The sequence below is a fragment of the Gnatocerus cornutus genome, chromosome 10, assembly GCF_029298725.1.
Source record: "Gnatocerus cornutus isolate USDA-ARS CGAHR chromosome 10, icGnaCorn1.1, whole genome shotgun sequence".
Taxonomy (NCBI): domain Eukaryota; kingdom Metazoa; phylum Arthropoda; class Insecta; order Coleoptera; family Tenebrionidae; genus Gnatocerus; species Gnatocerus cornutus.
In genome coordinates, this window is record NC_142242.1 from 205,967 (window position 1) to 231,901 (window position 25,935).

The 25,935-nt window shown below is 37.0% G+C and overlaps 2 protein-coding genes and 1 long non-coding RNA gene across 4 annotated transcripts; all 3 read right to left on the reverse strand.

Moving 5' to 3' along the window:
- Nucleotides 1-4,121: 4,121 nt before the first annotated feature.
- LOC148166879 (uncharacterized) lies at nucleotides 4,122-5,539 on the reverse strand. Of its 2 annotated transcripts, XR_015770879.1 has the most exons (3): nucleotides 4,731-5,539; nucleotides 4,488-4,676; nucleotides 4,122-4,424 (listed from the first exon to the last, which is right to left on the reverse strand). It is a non-coding gene; the product is annotated as an uncharacterized LOC148166879 (long non-coding RNA). The 2 variants fall into 2 exon arrangements; XR_015770878.1 differs by having other exon boundaries at nucleotides 4,122-4,676.
- A 12,548-nt stretch (nucleotides 5,540-18,087) lies between these two features.
- Nucleotides 18,088-18,597, reverse strand: LOC148166880 (uncharacterized). The gene is made up of 2 exons (XM_088048111.1): nucleotides 18,486-18,597; nucleotides 18,088-18,437 (listed from the first exon to the last, which is right to left on the reverse strand). The coding sequence occupies exons 1-2, from the start codon at nucleotides 18,498-18,500 to the stop codon at nucleotides 18,138-18,140; spliced, it is 315 nt and encodes a 104-aa protein (XP_087904237.1). The 5' UTR covers nucleotides 18,501-18,597; the 3' UTR covers nucleotides 18,088-18,137.
- A 3,189-nt stretch (nucleotides 18,598-21,786) lies between these two features.
- LOC148166881 (uncharacterized) lies at nucleotides 21,787-22,337 on the reverse strand. The gene is made up of 3 exons (XM_088048084.1): nucleotides 22,254-22,337; nucleotides 22,002-22,200; nucleotides 21,787-21,957 (listed from the first exon to the last, which is right to left on the reverse strand). The coding sequence occupies exons 2-3, from the start codon at nucleotides 22,131-22,133 to the stop codon at nucleotides 21,787-21,789; spliced, it is 303 nt and encodes a 100-aa protein (XP_087904210.1). The 5' UTR covers nucleotides 22,134-22,200; nucleotides 22,254-22,337.
- Between the last annotated feature and the right edge of the window lie 3,598 nt (nucleotides 22,338-25,935).

The following is a 25,935-nucleotide window of genomic DNA, read 5'->3' on the forward strand; positions in this document are numbered from 1 at the left end:
TCTGAAATAGTTTTCGAGATATCGAGCATGAATTGTTTGGAACCTTCAAAAATTTGGCCATCTGGCGACAACCCAAAAATTCAAACGGCCATAACTCAGTTATTTGTTGTCGGATCTGAATTTAAATTCCAGATTTGGATTCAGCGTGAGATTCTGCGTAAAATGAGTCAAAATTTATTGAGTTTACCTACGAAATAAAGAAAGCATTGACCAAAAACTGTTTGGAAGTGGTCATTTTGGGGTGATTTTCAATCAATGTTTTCAAAATGAAAATGACGTTTAATAGCATTGAATTATATATCAGTCGAAAGAGGAGCTCAAAATCTATCTACTGGCCCAATTTGAGATCGATCAAACAAACGGTTGAGGAGTTATGGCCAAAAATAAAAAAAAATAAAAATTTTCATCGTTTGAGTCGCAATTTTTTTTCGCGAAAAATCGACTATCGAATTTTGGGCTTTTAAGCACTTTTTCTAACGTAAAATGAGCCGAGAAAAACGATGGCGCAAACCGCATCTCAATATCTCTAATAGTTTCCGAGATATTTAACTTTGAAAATTGGGAAAAATGAGAAAAAATGAAAATCAACTATCCGAAACTTTGATCGGCCATAACTCAGTTATTTGTTGTCGGATCTGAATTTAAATCCCAGATTTGGAATCTGCGTAAAATTCTGCGTTCACTGATGTATAATAACTCGAGTTTACTCTAAAAAATAAGCGAGATATCGATATGAGAAGTTTGGCCATAGTTTTAGTCATGAATTTTTGCAAAAATTTGCAAATTTCGACTTTTGGAAAATTTAAAAACGATTTCTTATGTAAAAAATCGCGAGAAAAACGATGCCGCAAACCGCATTCCAATATCTGAAATAGTTTTCGAGATATCGAGCATGAATTGTTTGGAACCTTCAAAAATTTGGCCATCTGGCGACAACCCAAAAATTCAAACGGCCATAACTCAGTTATTTGTTGTCGGATCTGAATTTAAATTCCAGATTTGGATTCAGCGTGAGATTCTGCGTAAAATGAGTCGAAATTTATTGAGTTTACCCAAGAAATAAAGAAAGCATTGACCAAAAACTGTTTGGAAGTGGTCATTTTGGGGTGATGTTCAATCAATGTTTTCAAAATGAAAATGACGTTTAATAGCATTGAATTATATATCAGTCGAAAGAGGAGCTCAAAATCTATCCACTGGCCCAATTTGAGATCGATCGAACAAACGGTTTACGAGTTATGGTCAAAAATAAAAAAATTGAAAAATTTTCATCGTTTGAGTCGCAATTTTTTTTCGCGAAAAATCGACTATCGAATTTTGGGCTTTTAAGCACTTTTTCTAACGTAAAATGAGCCGAGAAAAACGATAGCGCAAACCGCATCTCAATATCTCTAATAGTTTCCGAGATATTTAGCTTTAAAATTCATTAACATAACCTGTTTGTGTGCTGTCAAAATAATCAAGTTCGGACATACGTTAAGATACCTGTCCTATGTTTAGACACTATAATTTTAAATAATTAATAGAATCGTAATCAAGTCGTGAATGTTAAATCAGACTTCAGATTCTTACTCCTGAGGACCAAATTAATAAAAAGAGTATTTTCTTGCTTTAATTTTCATCGAAAAAATGCAAGTCAAATAAAAGTTTCAAAAATTAATAAAAAATTAACGGAGCGTCGGATCGAAAAATCTTTGACGGATTCTTGTTCCTGAGGTCCAAATTGATGGAAAAAGTCGGTTTCAAAGAGATTTTATTTTTTGTCAAAATCGCCAAAATCCATGGGTTAACCCCTCTGAACTTTTTTTGGCGAAAAACACGAAAGTTTTCAGATCGACACGAAACTTTGCACATGGCATAATTCGACATTTCTACATCCATTTCTGGTCTCCGTTTCTCGCTATCTGTGAGATTTTTTGAGAAAATGCAAATTAAAAATTTCAAAATTCAATTTCCCGCGTCAAGCGATATGTCAACGAAGCATAGAAGCTTGGACATGCGTCAACAGATCTGTCCTATCTTTAGTCCATAAATAATATTAAATAAAATATTAACAAAGTCGTAAATCTTAAATCAAAGTTTTGATTCGTTTTTCTGAGGTTAAAATTAACAAGTTAAGTAGTTTATTGTATTTATTTACACTGAAAAATGAATGCATAATGTGTGTATAATTGGTTGCCTACCTACATTGCAAATTTTAAGTAAACTTATAATTACGTTTTGAATCCGACTTTAGAGTACAGAATCTTGTTCCTGAAGTCTAAATTAATGAAAAAAAAATGTTTCAAGAGGGTTTCGATTAAATTTCAAATATCAGTCGCGAAGAAACCTGTTTAGTTTTCAACCAATCACACACAGCCCAAATAAGAACCGGCAAATTTAAAGAAATTTATTAATAACACAAACATTAACATGAATAAATTAATGAGTACAAAGTTTCTACTTAAAAACTACAACAGGACTGAGAAAGACGTTGAAAACCGCCTCGACTACACTCCTTACATTAAATCTCGCTTCTTTCGGTCTTTTGACCGTCGTTAAATTGTTGTTACTACAAGCGAGACAGCCGATTTCGTCTAACCCGACTTGTACCTTAAACCCCCCACCTCGTTGTTGAAAAGTGTCCCCCCTTAAAATCCCCGCTTGCACTTTCGTGGTGATTTCGAACGTGTACAAGTTGTACCTCTTGTCGATTTGATCGCGCTGTAAAACGAGCTGCACTCTTCGCGGACTGCTTGCGTGATCGAAGATGGTGCGAAAACTGTTCGAAACCGAGCGGATTTTAATATCGTTTTTCAGTTTTCTGGGTTGATTTCAGGAGGATTAGAACCGAGAAGACGACTTGGATGAAAGCCGTGAATTTCTTGTACCGTGTTTGGGCGGTGAGGACCACGAAGAGGCAGAGAGACTGAAGATGAGGCCGGTGAAAACGAAGAAGGGCTAAGCTTCCGCGGAGTCAACGTCACGTGCATCGGAAGTCGTGGAACTCTCGCTTCACCTGCAACATTTGGAACGTGACAACTTGTCACTAGCATCAGCACCACCAGCAGCTGCGTTTCTGACTTCGCCAAAAAGAAAAAGGCTAGGAACCATACCAACTTCAAGTACAAGATCTTAAGGGCTAGATGTGGGTGGAGAATCGACCTCTGGACGGACCAAAGGGATGTGATCCAAAGCCTTCAGATCAGGATGGGATTAACAATGGGTAAATGTCCGTGGGAATAATCCACCGTGGCCGATGGGTAAAATGATGTATAATAACGCAAGTTTACACCAAAAAACAAGCGAGATATCGATATGAGAAGTTTGGCATTGTTTTTTTAATCATGAATTTTCGCGAAAATTTGTTTCATAAAAATATTATAATCTTCTATAACTAGACATTTAACAATCGTAGATAATATATATTAAAGAGCCACTTTGGGGTGATAAAAAATGACATAATAATTAAGTAGAAGCGAAAATTGCAAACGATTTGAGCACTTGTTTAGAAATGATAAGACAACAACGCTCGAATTCTGTTTTCGTGTTTGACGATCATCGCCTTCAACTTTCTTATTTCGTCGGCGAATTCTGGCAACGTTTTCTCCTAAATCAACAAAATTAGTTTAAGAAAAACCACAAACCTAAACTTGTGTTTGGTTTTGAGTCTTCCCCGATTTCGAAGAGCTTCGACACAGAAATGATCGCTTTCGATTCCATCCTTGAGCGAAATCAACAGACTCTTCAGTCGACAGCGCGCGCGCGCGCGCGCCGCACTGTCACCCAAAGTATCTGGATAGTCCGGTCAGTCCGGAGTTGTTTAGCCTCTAAAACCTCGAGATTTCGCATCCTCTCTTCGGCATCATTCCTATGCCTGAGTTGAGTGTTGATGTAATATCACGCCTTCCACCATCTTCCTTCCTGCAAGAAGTGTAAAAAAGTTTCATCAAGAACATGTTTGTTTATCTCACCTGAAAAACTCTTCTTACTCTGTGCAGTCAATTGCTGTTTCTTCACGGCAAAGCTTTTAATTGCGCCTGCTTCTTGACCAACAGGAAAGACAACAAAGTTGTGTTAAGCTGCAACTAAGAGATTAAGGTGAGACCATGAATGGAGAGAAAAGAAAACAAACAAACCTTCCATCCTTCCTGAACAAACAGATCTCGCGTTTTCAAGAAACCAATAAATGATGTTTCCTTGACTTCACAAAATAGCTCACAAGACACCAGATGACCTTCAGAGCCTTTGTAGTACATATTTTCTTTCTTGACAACTGCATCTCGATGATGCTCTGTTTCCGTTGGTTGAGTTCCTTTGGCTCTTCTCTAGAGGAGAATACTCGTTTTCTGCTCATAGACTCAACATTGCAAACTTCGTGCTCCCGCAATGCAATAAGGCAACACTTGAAACATCTCCCAGTCACTGAACGACATCTTCAACCACTGGAAAAAGAACATTTGACTTTGAATTTAACCTTTTTCATCCATATTGCAGTAAAGCAGCACCTTTTTCGTGATGGATCAATTCACTGTACTCTGGGAGCACTGAACGGGTGGTTTCTTCAATTCTGTGCAATAACTTGCAGAGTCCTTCAGCGTTGAGCGACGACAACCGCCTTTTCGACATCTTAGGCTATGGGAATCATCCATCGATTCAGTCTCTTTAATAATAAACTCTGGTAATGAAGTTGGAACCTGGAAATACCACGAAACATTTCAAGGCTGGAATTCAAACAGTTTTCAGCTTACCTGCGTTTAAAAATTTCAATAAAGACCCATCAATTTGTTGCAAATCAACTCCAACTCTAAATAGCTTCAAATGAACTTCTTAACTTGTGTAATTTCTTTGCTACCATGCCCAGAAGAACGAGAAAGTAAACAGTAAAGAATTCTGGTAGTTTCTTGTTAAATCATGAACATAACCTCAATGTGTGCTGTCAAAATAGTCAAGTTAAGACATACGTTAAGATAGAGACACAATAATTTTTAATAATTAATAGAATCGTAACCAAGTCGTGAATGTTAAATCAGACTTTAGATTCTTACTCCTGAAGACAAAATTAATAAAAAGAGTATTTTCTTGCTTTAATTTTCATCGAAAAACTGCAAACCAAATAAAAGTTTGAAAAATTAATAAAACATTAACGGAGCGTCTGATCGAAAAATCTTTGACGGATTCTTGTTCCTGAGGTCCAAATTGATGGAAAAAGTCGGTTTCAAAGAGATTTTATTTTTTGTCGAAATCGCCAAAAATCCATGATGTTTAGTCTTTGAACTTTTTTTGGCGAAAAACGCGAAAGTTCGCAGATCGACACGAAACTATGCACATGGCATAATTTGACATTTCCACATCCATTTTTGGTCTCCGTTCCTCGCTATCTGCAAGATTTTTTGAGAAAATGCAAATTAAAAATTTTAAAATTCAATTTCCCGCGTCAAGCAATCTGTCAACGAAGCATAGAAGCTAGGACATGCGTCAACAGTCTTTAGTCCATAAATAATATTAAATAAAATATTAACAAAGTCGTAAATCTTAAATCAAAGTTCAGATTCGTTTTTCTGAGGTTAAAATTAACAAGTTAAGAGGTTTATTGTATTTTTTTACACCGAAAATTGAGAGAAGTTTTTCCATAAAAGCCACCTAGCGGAATAACGCCGAAGTTGATAGTTCACGCCTCCTCTCACCAGAGGGCTAAACTTTTGTTTTTAAAACTTACAATTTTTGAATCAAAACCATTTGCAGGAATAAGGTAGAATGATAAAAAACAATACCCTCAAATTAAACTAAAGGAGTATTAATAAAATAAAAAAACACAAACTCGACACTCTCCCTCCTTCTTGCAAAAAGTGTGAAAAAGTTTCATTAGGAACATGTTTGTTGGCTTACCTAAAAAAGACGAGGGAAACAATCTGAAATGGACGAAACTATCCATTCTTAATTAATGGTAATTGATTATTGCTCTAATTCCAACTGATCCAAGAGCCAAGAGCCAAGGTTAGTCCTTCGCAAGTGGCGCTTCCTCAAAAATATCTCATTTAACGACTTCTTCAATTCTTGTAGATCATTGTTGTTTTTATATGCTGATGTAACCGCAGCCAGCTTGTCGGACATTTCAGTGCTCATTTCTTTTTCCGACTAAAACAAACCAAATAGTTTTAGGTGTTCATCTTCCTCTGATACTACAAAAGCCATGACATCATAAAGACACTAAAATTAAATCCCAAATTTGCAATCTGCGTAAAATTCTGCGTTCACTGATGTATAATAACTCAAGTTTACTCTAAAAAATAAGCGAGATATCGATATGAGAAGTTTGGCCATAGTTTTAGTCATGAATTTTTGCGAAAATTTGCAAATTTCGACTTTTGGAAAATCTAAAAACGATTTCTTATGTAAAAAATCGCGAGAAAAACGATGCCGCAAACCGCATTCCAATATCTGAAATAGTTTTCGAGATATCGAGCATGAATTGTTTGGAACCTTCAAAAATTTGGCCATCTGGCGACAACCCAAAAATTCAAACGGCCATAACTCAGTTATTTGTTGTCGGATCTGAATTTAAATTCCAGATTTGGATTCAGCGTGAGATTCTGCGTAAAATGAGTCTAAATTTATTGAGTTTACCTACGAAATAAAGAAAGCATTGACCAAAAACTGTTTGGAAGTGGTCATTTTGGGGTGATTTTCAATCAATGTTTTCAAAATGAAAATGACGTTTAATAGCATTGAATTATATATCAGTCGAAAGAGGAGCTCAAAATCTATCCACTGGCCCAATTTGAGATCGATCAAACAAACGGTTTACGAGTTATGGTCAAAAATAAAAAAATTGAAAAATTTTCATCGTTTGAGTCGCAATTTTTTTTCGCGAAAAATCGACTATCAAATTTTCGACTTTTAAGCACTTTTTCTGACGTAAAATGAGCCGAGAAAAACGATGGCGCAAACCGCATCTCAATATCTCTAATAGTTTCCGAGATATTTAACTTTGAAAATTGGGAAAAATGAGAAAAAATGAAAATCAACTATCCGAAACTTTGATCGGCCATAACTCAGTTATTTGTTGTCGGATCTGAATTTAAATCCCAGATTTGGAATCTGCGTAAAATTCTGCGTTCACTGATGTATAATAACTCGAGTTTACTCTAAAAAATAAGCGAGATATCGATATGAGAAGTTTGGCCATAGTTTTAGTCATGAATTTTTGCGAAAATTTGCAAATTTCGACTTTTGGAAAATCTAAAAACGATTTCTTATGTAAAAAATCGCGAGAAAAACGATGCCGCAAACCGCATTCCAATATCTGAAATAGTTTTCGAGATATCGAGCATGAATTGTTTGGAACCTTCAAAAATTTGGCCATCTGGCGACAACCCAAAAATTCAAACGGCCATAACTCAGTTAATTGTTGTCGGATCTGAATTTAAATTCCAGATTTGGATTCAGCGTGAGATTCTGCGTAAAATGAGTCAAAATTTATTGAGTTTACCTAAGAAATAAAGAAAGCATTGACCAAAAACTGTTTGGAAGTGGTCATTTTGGGGTGATTTTCAATCAATGTTTTCAAAATGAAAATGACGTTTAATAGCATTGAATTATATATCAGTCGAAAGAGGAGCTCAAAATCTATCTACTGGCCCAATTTGAGATCGATCAAACAAACGGTTTAGGAGTTATGCCCAAAAATAAAAAAAAATAAAAATTTTCATCGTTTGAGTCGCAATTTTTTTTCGCGAAAAATCGACTATCGAATTTTGGGCTTTTAAGCACTTTTTCTAACGTAAAATGAGCCGAGAAAAACGATGGCGCAAACCGCATCTCAATATCTCTAATAGTTTCCGAGATATTTAACTTTGAAAATTGGGAAAAATGAGAAAAAATGAAAATCAACTATCCGAAACTTTGATCGGCCATAACTCGGTTATTTGTTGTCGGATCTGAATTTAAATCCCAGATTTGGAATCTGCGTAAAATTCTGCGTTCACTGATGTATAATAACTCGAGTTTACTTTAAAAAATAAGCGAGATATCGATATGAGAAGTTTGGCCATAGTTTTAGTCATGAATTTTTGCGAAAATTTGCAAATTTCGACTTTTGGAAAATCTAAAAACGATTTCTTATGTAAAAAATCGCGAGAAAAACGATGCCGCAAACCGCATTCCAATATCTGAAATAGTTTTCGAGATATCGAGCATGAATTGTTTGGAACCTTCAAAAATTTGGCCATCTGGCGACAACCCAAAAATTCAAACGGCCATAACTCAGTTAATTGTTGTCGGATCTGAATTTAAATTCCAGATTTGGATTCAGCGTGAGATTCTGCGTAAAATGAGTCGAAATTTATTGAGTTTACCTAAGAAATAAAGAAAGCATTGACCAAAAACTGTTTGGAAGTGGTCATTTTGGGGTGATTTTCAATCAATGTTTTCAAAATGAAAATGACGTTTAATAGCATTGAATTATATATCAGTCGAAAGAGGAGCTCAAAATCTATCTACTGGCCCAATTTGAGATCGATCAAACAAACGGTTTAGGAGTTATGGCCAAAAATAAAAAAAAATAAAAATTTTCATCGTTTGAGTCGCAATTTTTTTTCGCGAAAAATCGACTATCGAATTTTGGGCTTTTAAGCACTTTTTCTAACGTAAAATGAGCCGAGAAAAACGATGGCGCAAACCGCATCTCAATATCTCTAATAGTTTCCGAGATATTTAACTTTGAAAATTGGGAAAAATGAGAAAAAATGAAAATCAACTATCCGAAACTTTGATCGGCCATAACTCAGTTATTTGTTGTCGGATCTGAATTTAAATCCCAGATTTGGAATTTGCGTAAAATTCTGCGTTCACTGATGTATAATAACTCGAGTTTACTCTAAAAAATAAGCGAGATATCGATATGAGAAGTTTGGCCATAGTTTTAGTCATGAATTTTTGCGAAAATTTGCAAATTTCGACTTTTGGAAAATCTAAAAACGATTTCTTATGTAAAAAATCGCGAGAAAAACGATGCCGCAAGCCGCATTCCAATATCTGAAATAGTTTTCGAGATATCGAGCATGAATTGTTTGGAACCTTCAAAAATTTGGCCATCTGGCGACAACCCAAAAATTCAAACGGCCATAACTCAGTTATTTGTTGTCGGATCTGAATTTAAATTCCAGATTTGGATTCAGCGTGAGATTCTGCGTAAAATGAGTCAAAATTTATTGAGTTTACCTACGAAATAAAGAAAGCATTGACCAAAAACTGTTTGGAAGTGGTCATTTTGGGGTGATTTTCAATCACTATTTTTAATGTAAAAACGACGTTTAATACCTTTGTATTATATATCATTCGAAAGAGGAGCTCAAAATCTATCCACTGGCCCAATTTGAGATCGACCAAACAAACGGTTTACGAGTTATGGTCAAAAATAAAAAAAAATAAAAATTTTCATCGTTTGAGTCGCAATTTTTTTTCGCGAAAAATCGACTATCGAATTTTCGACTTTTAAGCACTTTTTCTAACGTAAAATGAGCCGAGAAAAACGATGGCGCAAACCGCATCTCAATATCTCTAATAGTTTCCGAGATATTTAACTTTGAAAATTGGGAAAAATGAGAAAAAATGAAAATCAACTATCCGAAACTTTGATCGGCCATAACTCAGTTATTTGTTGTCGGATCTGAATTTAAATCCCAGATTTGGAATCTGCGTAAAATTCTGCGTTCACTGATGTATAATAACTCGAGTTTACTCTAAAAAATAAGCGAGATATCGATATGAGAAGTTTGGCCATAGTTTTAGTCATGAATTTTTGCGAAAATTTGCAAATTTCGACTTTTGGAAAATCTAAAAACGATTTCTTATGTAAAAAATCGCGAGAAAAACGATGCCGCAAACCGCATTCCAATATCTGAAATAGTTTTCGAGATATCGAGCATGAATTGTTTGGAACCTTCAAAAATTTGGCCATCTGGCGACAACCCAAAAATTCAAACGGCCATAACTCAGTTAATTGTTGTCGGATCTGAATTTAAATTCCAGATTTGGATTCAGCGTGAGATTCTGCGTAAAATGAGTCGAAATTTATTGAGTTTACCTAAGAAATAAAGAAAGCATTGACCAAAAACTGTTTGGAAGTGGTCATTTTGGGGTGATTTTCAATCAATGTTTTCAAAATGAAAATGACGTTTAATAGCATTGAATTATATATCAGTCGAAAGAGGAGCTCAAAATCTATCTACTGGCCCAATTTGAGATCGATCAAACAAACGGTTTAGGAGTTATGGCCAAAAATAAAAAAAAATAAAAATTTTCATCGTTTGAGTCGCAATTTTTTTTCGCGAAAAATCGACTATCGAATTTTGGGCTTTTAAGCACTTTTTCTAACGTAAAATGAGCCGAGAAAAACGATGGCGCAAACCGCATCTCAATATCTCTAATAGTTTCCGAGATATTTAACTTTGAAAATTGGGAAAAATGCGAAAAAATGAAAATCAACTATCCGAAACTTTGATCGGCCATAACTCAGTTATTTGTTGTCGAATCTGAATTTAAATCCCAGATTTGGAATCTGCGTAAAATTCTGCGTTCACTGATGTATAATAACTCGAGTTTACTCTAAAAAATAAGCGAGATATCGATATGAGAAGTTTGGCCATAGATTTAGTCATGAATTTTTGCGAAAATTTGCAAATTTCGACTTTTGGAAAATCTAAAAACGATTTCTTATGTAAAAAATCGCGAGAAAAACGATGCCGCAAACCGCATTCCAATATCTGAAATAGTTTTCGAGATATCGAGCATGAATTGTTTGGAACCTTCAAAAATTTGGCCATCTGGCGACAACCCAAAAATTCAAACGGCCATAACTCAGTTATTTGTTGTCGGATCTGAATTTAAATTCCAGATTTGGATTCAGCGTGAGATTCTGCGTAAAATGAGTCAAAATTTATTGAGTTTACCTAAGAAATAAAGAAAGCATTGACCAAAAACTGTTTGGAAGTGGTCATTTTGGGGTGATTTTCAATCAATGTTTTCAAAATGAAAATGACGTTCAATAGCATTGAATTATATATCAGTCGAAAGAGGAGCTCAAAATCTATCCACTGGCCCAATTTGAGATCGATCGAACAAACGGTTTACGAGTTATGGTCAAAAATAAAAAAATTGAAAAATTTTTTTCGTTTGAGTCGCAATTTTTTTTCGCGAAAAATCGACTATCGAATTTTGGGCTTTTAAGCACTTTTTCTAACGTAAAATGAGCCGAGAAAAACGATAGCGCAAACCGCATCTCAATATCTCTAATAGTTTCCGAGATATTTAACTTTAAAATTCATGAACATAACCTGTTTGTGTGCTGTCAAAATAATCAAGTTCGGACATACGTTAAGATACCTGTCCTATGTTTAGACACTATAATTTTAAATAATTAATAGAATCGTAATCAAGTCGTGAATGTTAAATCAGACTTCAGATTCTTACTCCTGAGGACCAAATTAATAAAAAGAGTATTTTCTTGCTTTAATTTTCATCGAAAAAATGCAAGTCAAATAAAAGTTTCAAAAATTAATAAAAAATTAACGAAGCGTCGGATCGAAAAATCTTTGACGGATTCTTGTTCCTGAGGTCCAAATTGATGGAAAAAGTCGGTTTCAAAGAGATTTTATTTTTTGTCAAAATCGCCAAAATCCATGGATTAACCCCTTTGAACTTTTTTTGGCGAAAAACACGAAAGTTTTCAGATCGACACGAAACTTTGCACATGGCATAATTTGACATTTCTACATCCATTTCTGGTCTCCGTTCCTCGCTATCTGTGAGATTTTTTGAGAAAATGCAAATTAAAAATTTTAAAATTCAATTTCCCGCGTCAAGCAATCTGTCAACGAAGCATAGAAGCTAGGACATGCGTCAACAGTCTTTTGTCCATAAATAATATTAAATAAAATATTAACAAAGTCGTAAATCTTAAATCAAAGTTTTGATTCGTTTTTCTGAGGTTAAAATTAACAAGTTAAGTAGTTTATTGTATTTATTTACACCGAAAAATGAATGCATAATGTGTGTATAATTGGTTGCCTATCTACATTGCAAATTTTAAGTAAACTTATAATTACGTTTTGAATCCGACTTTAGAGTACAGAATCTTGTTCCTGAAGTCTAAATTAATAAAAAAAAATGTTTTAAGAAGGTTTCGATTAAATTTCAAATATCAGTCGCGAAGAAACCTGTTTAGTTTTCAACCAATCACACACAGCCCAAATAAGAACCGGCAAATTTAAAGAAATTTATTAATAACACGAACATTAACATGAATAAATTAATGAGTACAAAGTTTCTACTTAAAAACTACAACAGGACTTAGAAAGACGTTGAAAACCGCCTCGACTACACTCCTTACATTAAATCTCGCTTCTTTCGGTCTTTTGACCGTCGTTAAATTGTTGTTACTACAAGCGAGACAGCCGATTTCGTCTAACCCGACTTGTACCTTGAACCCCCCACCTCGTTGTTGAAAAGTGTCCCCCCTTAAAATCCCCGCTTGCACTTTCGTGGTGATTTCGAACGTGTACAAGTTGTACCTCTTGTCGATTTGATCGCGCTGTAAAACGAGCTGCACTCTTCGCGGACTGCTTGCGTGATCGAAGATGGTGCGAAAACTGTTCGAAACCGAGCGGATTTTAATATCGTTTTTCAGTTTTCTGGGTTGATTTCAGGAGGATTAGAACCGAGAAGACGACTTGGATGAAAGCCGTGAATTTCTTGTACCGTGTTTGGGCGGTGAGGACCACGAAGAGGCAGAGAGACTGAAGATGAGGCCGGTGAAAACGAAGAAGGGCTAAGCTTCCGCGGAGTCAACGTCACGTGCATCGGAAGTCGTGGAACTCTCGCTTCACCTGCAACATTTGGAACGTGACAACTTGTCACTAGCATCAGCACCACCAGCAGCTGCGTTTCTGACTTCGCCAAAAAGAAAAAGGCTAGGAACCATACCAACTTCAAGTACAAGATCTTAAGGGCTAGATGTGGGTGGAGAATCGACCTCTGGACGGACCAAAGGGATGTGATCCAAAGCCTTCAGATCAGGATGGGATTAACAATGGGTAAATGTCCGTGGGAATAATCCACCGTGGCCGATGGGTAAAATGATGTATAATAACGCAAGTTTACACCAAAAAACAAGCGAGATATCGATATGAGAAGTTTGGCATTGTTTTTTTAATCATGAATTTTCGCGAAAATTTGTTTCATAAAAATATTATAATCTTCTATAACTAGACATTTAACAATCGTAGATAATATATATTAAAGAGCCACTTTGGGGTGATAAAAAATGACATAATAATTAAGTAGAAGCGAAAATTGCAAACGATTTGAGCACTTGTTTAGAAATGATAAGACAACAACGCTCGAATTCTGTTTTCGTGTTTGACGATCATCGCCTTCAACTTTCTTATTTCGTCGGCGAATTCTGGCAACGTTTTCTCCTAAATCAACAAAATTAGTTTAAGAAAAACCACAAACCTAAACTTGTGTTTGGTTTTGAGTCTTCCCCGATTTCGAAGAGCTTCGACACAGAAATGATCGCTTTCGATTCCATCCTTGAGCGAAATCAACAGACTCTTCAGTCGACAGCGCGCGCGCGCGCGCGCCGCACTGTCACCCAAAGTATCTGGATAGTCCGGTCAGTCCGGAGTTGTTTAGCCTCTAAAACCTCGAGATTTCGCATCCTCTCTTCGGCATCATTCCTATGCCTGAGTTGAGTGTTGATGTAATATCACGCCTTCCACCATCTTCCTTCCTGCAAGAAGTGTAAAAAAGTTTCATCAAGAACATGTTTGTTTATCTCACCTGAAAAACTCTTCTTACTCTGTGCAGTCAATTGCTGTTTCTTCACGGCAAAGCTTTTAATTGCGCCTGCTTCTTGACCAACAGGAAAGACAACAAAGTTGTGTTAAGCTGCAACTAAGAGATTAAGGTGAGACCATGAATGGAGAGAAAAGAAAACAAACAAACCTTCCATCCTTCCTGAACAAACAGATCTCGCGTTTTCAAGAAACCAATAAATGATGTTTCCTTGACTTCACAAAATAGCTCACAAGACACCAGATGACCTTCAGAGCCTTTGTAGTACATATTTTCTTTCTTGACAACTGCATCTCGATGATGCTCTGTTTCCGTTGGTTGAGTTCCTTTGGCTCTTCTCTAGAGGAGAATACTCGTTTTCTGCTCGTAGACTCAACATTGCAAACTTCGTGCTCCCGCAATGCAATAAGGCAACACTTGAAACATCTCCCAGTCACTGAACGACATCTTCAACCACTGGAAAAAGAACATTTGACTTTGAATTTAACCTTTTTCATCCATATTGCAGTAAAGCAGCACCTTTTTCGTGATGGATCAATTCACTGTACTCTGGGAGCACTGAATGGGTGGTTTCTTCAATTCTGTGCAATAACTTGCAGAGTCCTTCAGCGTTGAGCGACGACAACCGCCTTTTCGACATCTTAGGCTATGGGTATCATCCATCGATTCAGTCTCTTTAATAATAAACTCTTGCGTTTGAGTCGCAATTTTTTTTCGCGAAAAATCGACTATCGAATTTTGGGCTTTTAAGCACTTTTTCTAACGTAAAATGAGCCGAGAAAAACGATGGCGCAAACCGCATCTCAATATCTCTAATAGTTTCCGAGATATTTAACTTTGAAAATTGGGAAAAATGAGAAAAAATGAAAATCAACTATCCGAAACTTTGATCGGCCATAACTCGGTTATTTGTTGTCGGATCTGAATTTAAATCCCAGATTTGGAATCTGCGTAAAATTCTGCGTTCACTGATGTATAATAACTCGAGTTTACTCTAAAAAATAAGCGAGATATCGATATGAGAAGTTTGGCCATAGTTTTAGTCATGAATTTTTGCGAAAATTTGCAAATTTCGACTTTTGGAAAATCTAAAAACGATTTCTTATGTAAAAAATCGCGAGAAAAACGATGCCGCAAACCGCATTCCAATATCTGAAATAGTTTTCGAGATATCGAGCATGAATTGTTTGGAACCTTCAAAAATTTGGCCATCTGGCGACAACCCAAAAATTCAAACGGCCATAACTCAGTTATTTGTTGTCGGATCTGAATTTAAATTCCAGATTTGGATTCAGCGTGAGATTCTGCGTAAAATGAGTCAAAATTTATTGAGTTTACCTACGAAATAAAGAAAGCATTGACCAAAAACTGTTTGGAAGTGGTCATTTTGGGGTGATTTTCAATCACTATTTTTAATGTAAAAACGACGTTTAATACCTTTGTATTATATATCATTCGAAAGAGGAGCTCGAAATCTATCTACTGGCTCAATTTGAGATCGATCAAACAAACGGTTTAGGAGTTATGGCCAAAAATAAAAAAAAATAAAAATTTTCATCGTTTGAGTCGCAATTTTTTTTCGCGAAAAATCGACCATCAAATTTTGGGCTTTTAAGCACTTTTTCTAACGTAAAATGAGCCGAGAAAAACGATGGCGCAAACCGCATCTCAATATCTCTAATAGTTTCCGAGATATTTAACTTTGAAAATTGGGAAAAATGAGAAAAAATGAAAATCAACTATCCGAAACTTTGATCGGCCATAACTCAGTTATTTGTTGTCGGATGTGAATTTAAATCCCAGATTTGGAATCTGCGTAAAATTCTGCGTTCACTGATGTATAATAACTCGAGTTTACTCTAAAAAATAAGCGAGATATCGATATGAGAAGTTTGGCCATAGTTTTAGTCATGAATTTTTGCGAAAATTTGCAAATTTCGACTTTTGGAAAATCTAAAAACGATTTCTTATGAAAAAAATCGCGAGAAAAACGATGCCGCAAACCGCATTCCAATATCTGAAATAGTTTTCGAGATATCGAGCATGAATTGTTTGGAACCTTCAAAAATTTGACCATCTGGCGACAACCCAAAAATTCAAACGGCCATAACTCAGTTATTTGTTGTCGGATCTGAATTTAAATTCCAGATTTGGATTCAGCGTGAGATTCTGCGTAAAATGAGTCAAAATTTATTGAGTTTACCTACGAAATAAAGAAAGCATTGACCAAAAACTGTTTGGAAGTGGTCATTTTGGGGTGATTTTCAATCAATGTTTTCAAAATGAAAATGACGTTTAATAGCATTGAATTATATATCAGTCGAAAGAGGAGCTCAAAATCTATCCACTGGCCCAATTTGAGATCGATCAAACAAACGGTTTACGAGTTATGGTCAAAAATAAAAAAATTGAAAAATTTTCATCGTTTGAGTCGCAATTTTTTTCGCGAAAAATCGACTATCAAATTTTCGACTTTTAAGCACTTTTTCTGACGTAAAATGAGCCGAGAAAAACGATGGCGCAAACCGCATCTCAATATCTCTAATAGTTTCCGAGATATTTAACTTTGAAAATTGGGAAAAATGAGAAAAAATGAAAATCAACTATCCGAAATTTTGATCAGCCATAACTCAGTTATTTGTTGTCGGATCTGAATTTAAATCCCAGATTTGGAATCTGCGTAAAGTTCTGCGTTCAACGATGTATAATAACTCGAGTTTACTCTAAAAATAAGCGAGATATCGATATGAGAAGTTTGGCCATAGTTTTAGTCATGAATTTTTGCGAAAATTTGCAAATTTCGACTTTTGGAAAATCTAAAAACGATTTCTTATGTAAAAAATCGCGAGAAAAACGATGCCGCAAACCGCATTCCAATATCTGAAATAGTTTTCGAGATATCGAGCATGAATTGTTTGGAACCTTCAAAAATTTGGCCATCTGGCGACAACCCAAAAATTCAAACGGCCATAACTCAGTTATTTGTTGTCGGATCTGAATTTAAATTCCAGATTTGGATTCAGCGTGAGATTCTGCGTAAAATGAGTCAAAATTTATTGAGTTTACCCAAGAAATAAAGAAAGCATTGACCAAAAACTGTTTGGAAGTGGTCATTTTGGGGTGATTTTCAATCACTATTTTTAATGTAAAAACGACGTTTAATACCTTTGTATTATATATCATTCGAAAGAGGAGCTCGAAATCTATCTACTGGCTCAATTTGAGATCGATCAAACAAACGGTTTAGGAGTTATGGCCAAAAATAAAAAAAAATAAAAATTTTCATCGTTTGAGTCGCAATTTTTTTTCGCGAAAAATCGACCATCCAATTTTGGGCTTTTAAGCACTTTTTCTAACGTAAAATGAGCCGAGAAAAACGATGGCGCAAACCGCATCTCAATATCTCTAATAGTTTCCGAGATATTTAACTTTGAAAATTGGGAAAAATGAGAAAAAATGAAAATCAACTATCCGAAACTTTGATCGGCCATAACTCGGTTATTTGTTGTCGGATCTGAATTTAAATCCCAGATTTGGAATCTGCGTAAAATTCTGCGTTCACTGATGTATAATAACTCGAGTTTACTCTAAAAAATAAGCGAGATATCGATATGAGAAGTTTGGCCATAGTTTTAGTCATGAATTTTTGCAAAAATTTGCAAATTTCGACTTTTGGAAAATCTAAAAACGATTTCTTATGTAAAAAATCGCGAGAAAAACGATGCCGCAAACCGCATTCCAATATCTGAAATAGTTTTCGAGATATCGAGCATGAATTGTTTGGAACCTTCAAAAATTTGGCCATCTGGCGACAACCCAAAAATTCAAACGGCCATAACTCAGTTATTTGTTGTCGGATCTGAATTTAAATTCCAGATTTGGATTCAGCGTGAGATTCTGCGTAAAATGAGTCAAAATTTATTGAGTTTACCTACGAAATAAAGAAAGCATTGACCAAAAACTGTTTGGAAGTGGTCATTTTGGGGTGATTTTCAATCACTATTTTTAATGTAAAAACGACGTGTAATTTCGACTTTTGGAAAATCTAAAAACGATTTCTTATGTAAAAAATCGCGAGAAAAACGATGCCGCAAACCGCATTCCAAAATTACGAATTTTACTGCACGTGACCATCAAATGCACTCGTCTAAAGTTGGTAGCAGCCCCTAGGGATGTTTATTGGTAACAGTTAACGTCTAGCGCAAGTTTGCCAAAAACCATAAATGGAGAGAAAAGAAAACAAACCTTCCATCCTTCCTCAAACAAGCAGCGATGCATCCAGAATTCCAGATCTCGCGTTTTCAAAAAACCAATAAAAATTCTCTATAAACTTCCATTCCTTGATGTTTCTTTGACTTCACAAAATAGCTGACAAGACACCAGATGACCTTCAGAGCCTTTGTAGTATTTTCTTTCTTGACAACTGCATCTCGATGATACTTTGTTTCCGTTGGTTGAGTTCCTTTGAGCCTTCTCTGGAGAAACACTCGTTTTTTGCTCGTAGACTCATCAGGTTTGAAAACGTTGCAAACTTCGTGCTCCCGCAATGAAATCAGCAACACTCTGAACATTTCCCAGTCACTGAACGACATCTTCAACCACTGGAAAAAGAACATTTGACTTTGACTTAAAACATGTTTAAATTTAACCTTTTTCATCCACATTGCAGTAAAGCAGCACCTTTTTCATGATGTTATGCTCCTTGATCAATTCACTGTTCTCTGGGAGCACTGAATGGGTGGTTTCTTCAATTCTGTGCAATAACTTGCAGAGTCCTTTAGCGTTGAGCGACGACAACCGCCTTTTCGACATCTTAGGCTATGGGTATCATCCATCGATTCAGTCTCTTAATAATAAACTCTGGTAATGAAGTTGGAACCTGAAATACCACGAAACATTTCAAGGCTGGAATTCAAACAGTTTTCAGCTTACCTGCGTTTAAAAATTTCAAAAAGACCCATCAATTTGTTGCAAATCAACTCCAACTCTAAATAGCTTCAAATGAACTTCTTAACTTGTGTAATTTCTTTGCTACCATGCCCAGAAGAACGAGAAAGTAAACAGTAAAGAATTCTGGTAGTCTCTTGTGCAAGCAGGATCGTTGTTAATCACTTGTTGTACTCTGAAAATAAGTTTAGTAAATCATGAACATAACCTCAATGTGTGCTGTCAAAATATTCAAGTTAAGACATACGTTAAGATAGAGACACAATACCATTTTTAAATAATTAATAGAATCGTAACCAAGTCGTGAATGTTAAATCAGACTTCAGATTCTTACTCCTGAGGACAAAATTAATAAAAAGAGTATTTTCTTGCTTTAATTTTCATCGAAAAACTGCAAACCAAATAAAAGTTTCAAAAATTAATAAAAAATTAACGGAGCGTCGGATCGAAAAATCTTTGACGGATTCTTGTTCCTGAGGTCCAAATTGATGGAAAAAGTCGGTTTCAAAGAGATTTTATTTTTTGTCAAAATCGCCGAAATCCATGGATTAACCCCTTTGAACTTTTTTTGGCGAAAAACACGAAAGTTTTCAGATCGACACGAAACTTTGCACATGGCATAATTTGACATTTCTACATCCATTTCTGGTCTCCGTTCCTCGCTATCTGTGAGATTTTTTGAGAAAATGCAAATTAAAAATTTTAAAATTCAATTTCCCGCGTCAAGCAATCTGTCAACGAAGCATAGAAGCTAGGACATGCGTCAACAGTCTTTTGTCCATAAATAATATTAAATAAAATATTAACAAAGTCGTAAATCTTAAATCAAAGTTTTGATTCGTTTTTCTGAGGTTAAAATTAACAAGTTAAGTAGTTTATTGTATTTATTTACACCGAAAAATGAATGCATAATGTGTGTATAATTGGTTGCCTATCTACATTGCAAATTTTAAGTAAACTTATAATTACGTTTTGAATCCGACTTTAGAGTACAGAATCTTGTTCCTGAAGTCTAAATTAATAAAAAAAAATGTTTTAAGAAGGTTTCGATTAAATTTCAAATATCAGTCGCGAAGAAACCTGTTTAGTTTTCAACCAATCACACACAGCCCAAATAAGAACCGGCAAATTTAAAGAAATTTATTAATAACACGAACATTAACATGAATAAATTAATGAGTACAAAGTTTCTACTTAAAAACTACAACAGGACTTAGAAAGACGTTGAAAACCGCCTCGACTACACTCCTTACATTAAATCTCGCTTCTTTCGGTCTTTTGACCGTCGTTAAATTGTTGTTACTACAAGCGAGACAGCCGATTTCGTCTAACCCGACTTGTACCTTGAACCCCCCACCTCGTTGTTGAAAAGTGTCCCCCCTTAAAATCCCCGCTTGCACTTTCGTGGTGATTTCGAACGTGTACAAGTTGTACCTCTTGTCGATTTGATCGCGCTGTAAAACGAGCTGCACTCTTCGCGGACTGCTTGCGTGATCGAAGATGGTGCGAAAACTGTTCGAAACCGAGCGGATTTTAATATCGTTTTTCAGTTTTCTGGGTTGATTTCAGGAGGATTAGAACCGAGAAGACGACTTGGATGAAAGCCGTGAATTTCTTGTACCGTGTTTGGGCGGTGAGGACCACGAAGAGGCAGAGAGACTGAAGATGAGGCCGGTGAAAACGAAGAAGGGCTAAGCTTCCGCGGAGTCAACGTCACGTGCATCGGAAGTCGTGGAACTCTCGCTTCACCTGCAACATTTGGAACGTGACAACTTGTCACTAGCATCAGCACCACCAGCAGCTGCGTTTCTGACTTCGCCAAAAAGAAAAAGGCTAGGAACCATACCAACTTCAAGTACAAGATCTTAAGGGCTAGATGTGGGTGGAGAATCGACCTCTGGACGGACCAAAGGGATGTGATCCAAAGCCTTCAGATCAGGATGGGATTAACAATGGGTAAATGTCCGTGGGAATAATCCACCGTGGCCGATGGGTAAAATGATGTATAATAACGCAAGTTTACACCAAAAAACAAGCGAGATATCGATATGAGAAGTTTGGCATAGTTTTTTTAATCATGAATTTTCGCGAAAATTTGTTTCATAAAAATATTATAATCTTCTATAACTAGACATTTAACAATCGTAGATAATATATATTAAAGAGCCACTTTGGGGTGATAAAAAATGACATAATAATTAAGTAGAAGCGAAAATTGCAAACGATTTGAGCACTTGTTTAGAAATGATAAGACAACAACGCTCGAATTCTGTTTTCGTGTTTGACGATCATCGCCTTCAACTTTCTTATTTCGTCGGCGAATTCTGGCAACGTTTTCTCCTAAATCAACAAAATTAGTTTAAGAAAAACCACAAACCTAAACTTGTGTTTGGTTTTGAGTCTTCCCCGATTTCGAAGAGCTTCGACACAGAAATGATCGCTTTCGATTCCATCCTTGAGCGAAATCAACAGACTCTTCAATCGACAGCGCGCGCGCGCGCGCGCCGCACTGTCACCCAAAGTATCTGGATAGTCCGGTCAGTCCGGAGTTGTTTAGCCTCTAAAACCTCGAGATTTCGCATCCTCTCTTCGGCATCATTCCTATGCCTGAGTTGAGTGTTGATGTAATATCACGCCTTCCACCATCTTCCTTCCTGCAAGAAGTGTAAAAAAGTTTCATCAAGAACATGTTTGTTTATCTCACCTGAAAAACTCTTCTTACTCTGTGCAGTCAATTGCTGTTTCTTCACGGCAAAGCTTTTAATTGCGCCTGCTTCTTGACCAACAGGAAAGACAACAAAGTTGTGTTAAGCTGCAACTAAGAGATTAAGGTGAGACCATGAATGGAGAGAAAAGAAAACAAACAAACCTTCCATCCTTCCTGAACAAACAGATCTCGCGTTTTCAAGAAACCAATAAATGATGTTTCCTTGACTTCACAAAATAGCTCACAAGACACCAGATGACCTTCAGAGCCTTTGTAGTACATATTTTCTTTCTTGACTACTGCATCTCGATGATGCTCTGTTTCCGTTGGTTGAGTTCCTTTGGCTCTTCTCCAGAGGAGAATACTCGTTTTCTGCTCGTAGACTCAACATTGCAAACTTCGTGCTCCCGCAATGCAATCAGCAACACTTGAAACGTCTCCCAGTCACTGAACGACATCTTCAACCACTGGAAAAAGAACATTTGATTTTGAATTTAACCTTTTTCATCACCTTTTTCGTGATGTTATGCTCCTGGATCAATTCACTGTACTTTGGGAGCACTGAATGGGTGGTTTCTTCAATTCTGTACAATAACTTGCAGAGTCCTTTAGCGTTGAGCGACGACAACCGCCTTTTCGACATCTTAGGCTATGGGTATCATCCATCGATTCAGTCTCTTAATAATAAACTCTGGTAATGAAGTTGAAACCTGAAATACCACGAAACATTTCAAGGCTGGAATTCAAACAGTTTTCAGCTTACCTGCGTTTAAAAATTTCAATAAAGACCCATAAATTTGTTGCAAATCAACTCCAACTAAAAATAGCTTCAAATGAACTTCTTAACTTGTGTAATTTCTTTGCTACCATGCCCAGAAGAACGAGAAAGTAAACAGTAAAGAATTCTGGTAGTCTCTTGTGCAAGCAGGATCGTTGTTAATCATTTGTTGTACTCTGAAAATAAGTTTAGTAAATCATGAACATAACCTCAATGTGTGCTGTCAAAATATTCAAGTTAAGACATACGTTAAGATAGAGACACAATACCATTTTTAAATAATTAATAGAATCGTAACCAAGTCGTGAATGTTAAATCAGACTTCAGATTCTTACTCCTGAAGACAAAATTAATAAAAAGAGGATTTTTCAAAATTTGAAAAATTAATAAAACAACGGAGCGTCGGATCGAAAAATCTTTGATGGATTCTTGTTCCTGAGGTCCAAATTGATGGAAAAAGTCGGTTTCAAAGAGATTTTATTTTTTGTCGAAATCGCCAAAAATCCATGAATTACCCTTACAACTTTTTTTGGCGAAAAACACGAAAGTTCCCAGATCGATACAAAACTTTGCACATGGCATAATTTGACATTTCTACATCCATTTCTGATCTCCGTTCCTCGCTATCTGTGAGATTTTTTGAGAAAATGCAAATTAAAAATTTTAAAATTCAATTTCCCGCGTCAAGCAATCTGTCAACGAAGCATAGAATCTAGGACATGCGTCAACAGTCTTTAGTCCATAAATAATATTAAATAAAATATTAACATAGTCGTAAATCTTAAATCAGAGTTCAGATTCGTTTTTCTGAGGTTAAAATTAACAAGTTAAGTAGTTTATTGTATTTATTTACACCGAAAAGTGAGAGAAGTTTTTCCATAAAAGCCACCTAGCGAAATAACGCCGAAGTTGATAGTTCACGCCTCCTCTCACCAGAGGGCTAAACTTTTGATTTTAAAACTTAGAATTTTTGAATCAAAACCATTTGCAGGAATAAGAAGAATGATAAAAAAACAATACCCTCGAATCGCTGAGTCACGTACGTCCAAAAATAAGCGAGTTAGAAGGGTTTAGGGCCGCCAGATATAAAGGTCGATATCTCCGAAACTAAGTCCTCTATCGATGTGCGGTTTGAAGCATCGTTTTTCTCGCTCTTTTTTACATAAGAATCCGTTGCCAGTAAAATATCGAAAAATTTGACGAATAATTCGAAGTCCAAGGGTGGCCAACCCTATGGTGCAAAACCTAATCCGATCGATATCTCGCTAATTTATTAACCAATTTTAATAAAAATGGTCTCATTTTGTGTAGAATTTCGAGAAGAATCCAAAAATATGGCCGCTGAGTCACGTACGTCCAAAAATAAGCGAGTTAGAAGGGTTTAAGTTGCTGATAGGGCCGCCAGATATAAAGGTCGATATCTCCGAAACTAAGTCCTCTATCGACGTGCGGTTTGAAGCATCGTTTTTCTCGCTCTTTTTTACATAAGAATCCGTTGCCAGTAAAATATCGAAAAATTTGACGAATAATTCGAAGTCCAAGGGTGGCCAACCCTATGGTGCAAAACCTAATTCGATCGATATCTCGCTAATTTATTAACCAATTTTAATAAAAATGGTCTCATTTTGTGTAGAATTTCGAGAAGAATCCAAAAATATGGCCGCTGAGTCACGTACGTCCAAAAATAAGCGAGTTAGAAGGGTTTAAGTTGCTGATAGGGCCGCCAGATATAAAGGTCGATATCTCCGAAACTAAGTCCTCTATCGATGTGCGGTTTGAAGCATCGTTTTTCTCGCTCTTTTTTACATAAGAATCCGTTGCTAGTGAAATATCGAAAAATTTGACGAATAATTCGAAGTCCAAGGGTGGCCAACCCTATGGTGCAAAACCTAATTCGATCGATATCTCGCTTATTTATTAACCAATTTTAATAAAAATTGGTCTCATTTAATGTAGAATTTCGAGTAGAATCCAAAAAATAGACTAGTCCAAAAATAAGCGAGTTGGAAGCTTTTTAAGTTGCTGATAGGGCACCAAGTGTGGCTGACCTTTTTTCTATAGACCACACCCCTCCCCCATTCTTTATCAAGCCACACCCCTCCCCCCTTCTTTATCAAGCCACACCCCTCCTCCATTGACCACACCCCCTCCTCTTTTTTGACCGCACCCCTTTTCCATTAAGCCACACCTTTTTATTAAGCCACGCCCCTTCTCCATTTGGCCACACCCCCTTCTCCACTAAGCCACGCCCACACTCCATTTGACCACGCCCCTTATTCATATGACCGCGCCCCTTCTCCATTTGACCACACCCCTTTTCCATTAAGCCACGCCTTTCCTCCATTTAACCACGCCCCTTTCCCCATTTAGCAACACCCTTTTTTCCGTTAAGCCACGCCCATTTTCTATTTGACCACACCCCTTTTCCATTAAGCCACACCTTTTTTCCATTAAGCCACGCCCATCCTCCATTTGACTACACCCCTTCTCCACTAAGCCACGCCCACACTCCATTTGACCACGCCCCTTATCCGTTTGACCACGCCCCTTATCCATTTGACCGCGCCCCTTCTCCATTTGACCACACCCCCTTCTCCATTAAGCCACGCCCATCCTCTATTTGACCACACCCCTTTTCCATTAAGCCACGCCTTTCCTCCATTTAACCACGCCCCTTTCCCCATTTAGCAACACCCTTTTTACCATTAAGCCACGCCCATTTTCTATTTGACCACACCCCTCCACACCTTTTTTTCCATTAAGCCACGCCCATCCTCTATTTGACCACACCCCTTTTCCATTAAGCCACACCTTTTTTTCCATTAAGCCACGCCCATCCTCTATTCGACTACACCCCCTTCTCCAATTGACCACACCCCTTTTCCATTTCGCCACGCCCTTCCTCCATTTAACCACGCCTCTTCTCCATTAAGCCACACCCATCCTCTATTTGACCACACCCCTTTTCCATTAAGCCACACCTTTTTTTCCATTAAGCCACGCCCATCCTCCATTTGACTACACCCCCTTCTCCACTAAGACACGCCCACACTCCATTTGACCACGCCCCTTATTCATTTGACCGCGCCCCTTCTCCATTTGGCCACACCCCTTTTCCATTTCGCCACGCCCTTCCTCCATTTAACCACGCCCCTTCTCAATTTGACCACACCCCTTTTCAATTGAACCACACCCTTCCACCTCACTCCTTCTCCATTAAGCCACACCTTTTTTTCCATAGACCACACCTCCGTCTTCATCAAGCCACACCTCTTCTACATTAAGCCACATTTCCATTTGGCCACTCTTCTCATTTATGAAGCCACACCCCTCCTCCATTGACCACACCCCCTCCTCTTTTTGACCGCACCCCTTTTCCATTAAGCCACACCCCTTCTCCATTTGGCCCCACCCCTTCTCCACTAAGCCACGCCCACACTCCATTTGACCACGCCCCTTATCCATTTAACCGCGCCCCTTCTCCATTTGACCACACCCCTTTTCCATTTCGCCACGCCCTTTCTCCATTTAACCACGCCCCTTCTCCATTAAGCCACACCCATCCTCTATTTGACCACACCCCTTTTCCATTAAGCCACACCTTTTTTCCATTAAGCCACGCCCATCCTCCATTTGACTACACCCCTTCTCCACTAAGACACGCCCA

Coding starts and splice junctions, on each gene's coding strand:
- LOC148166881 (XM_088048084.1), bottom strand. CDS start 22,133: ATGTCGAAAAGGCGGTTGTCGTCGCTCAACGCTAAAGGACTCTGCAAG. Junction 21,958..22,001: donor AGCATAACATCACGAAAAAG/GTGATGAAAAAG, acceptor TTCTTTTTCCAG/TGGTTGAAGATGTCGTTCAG.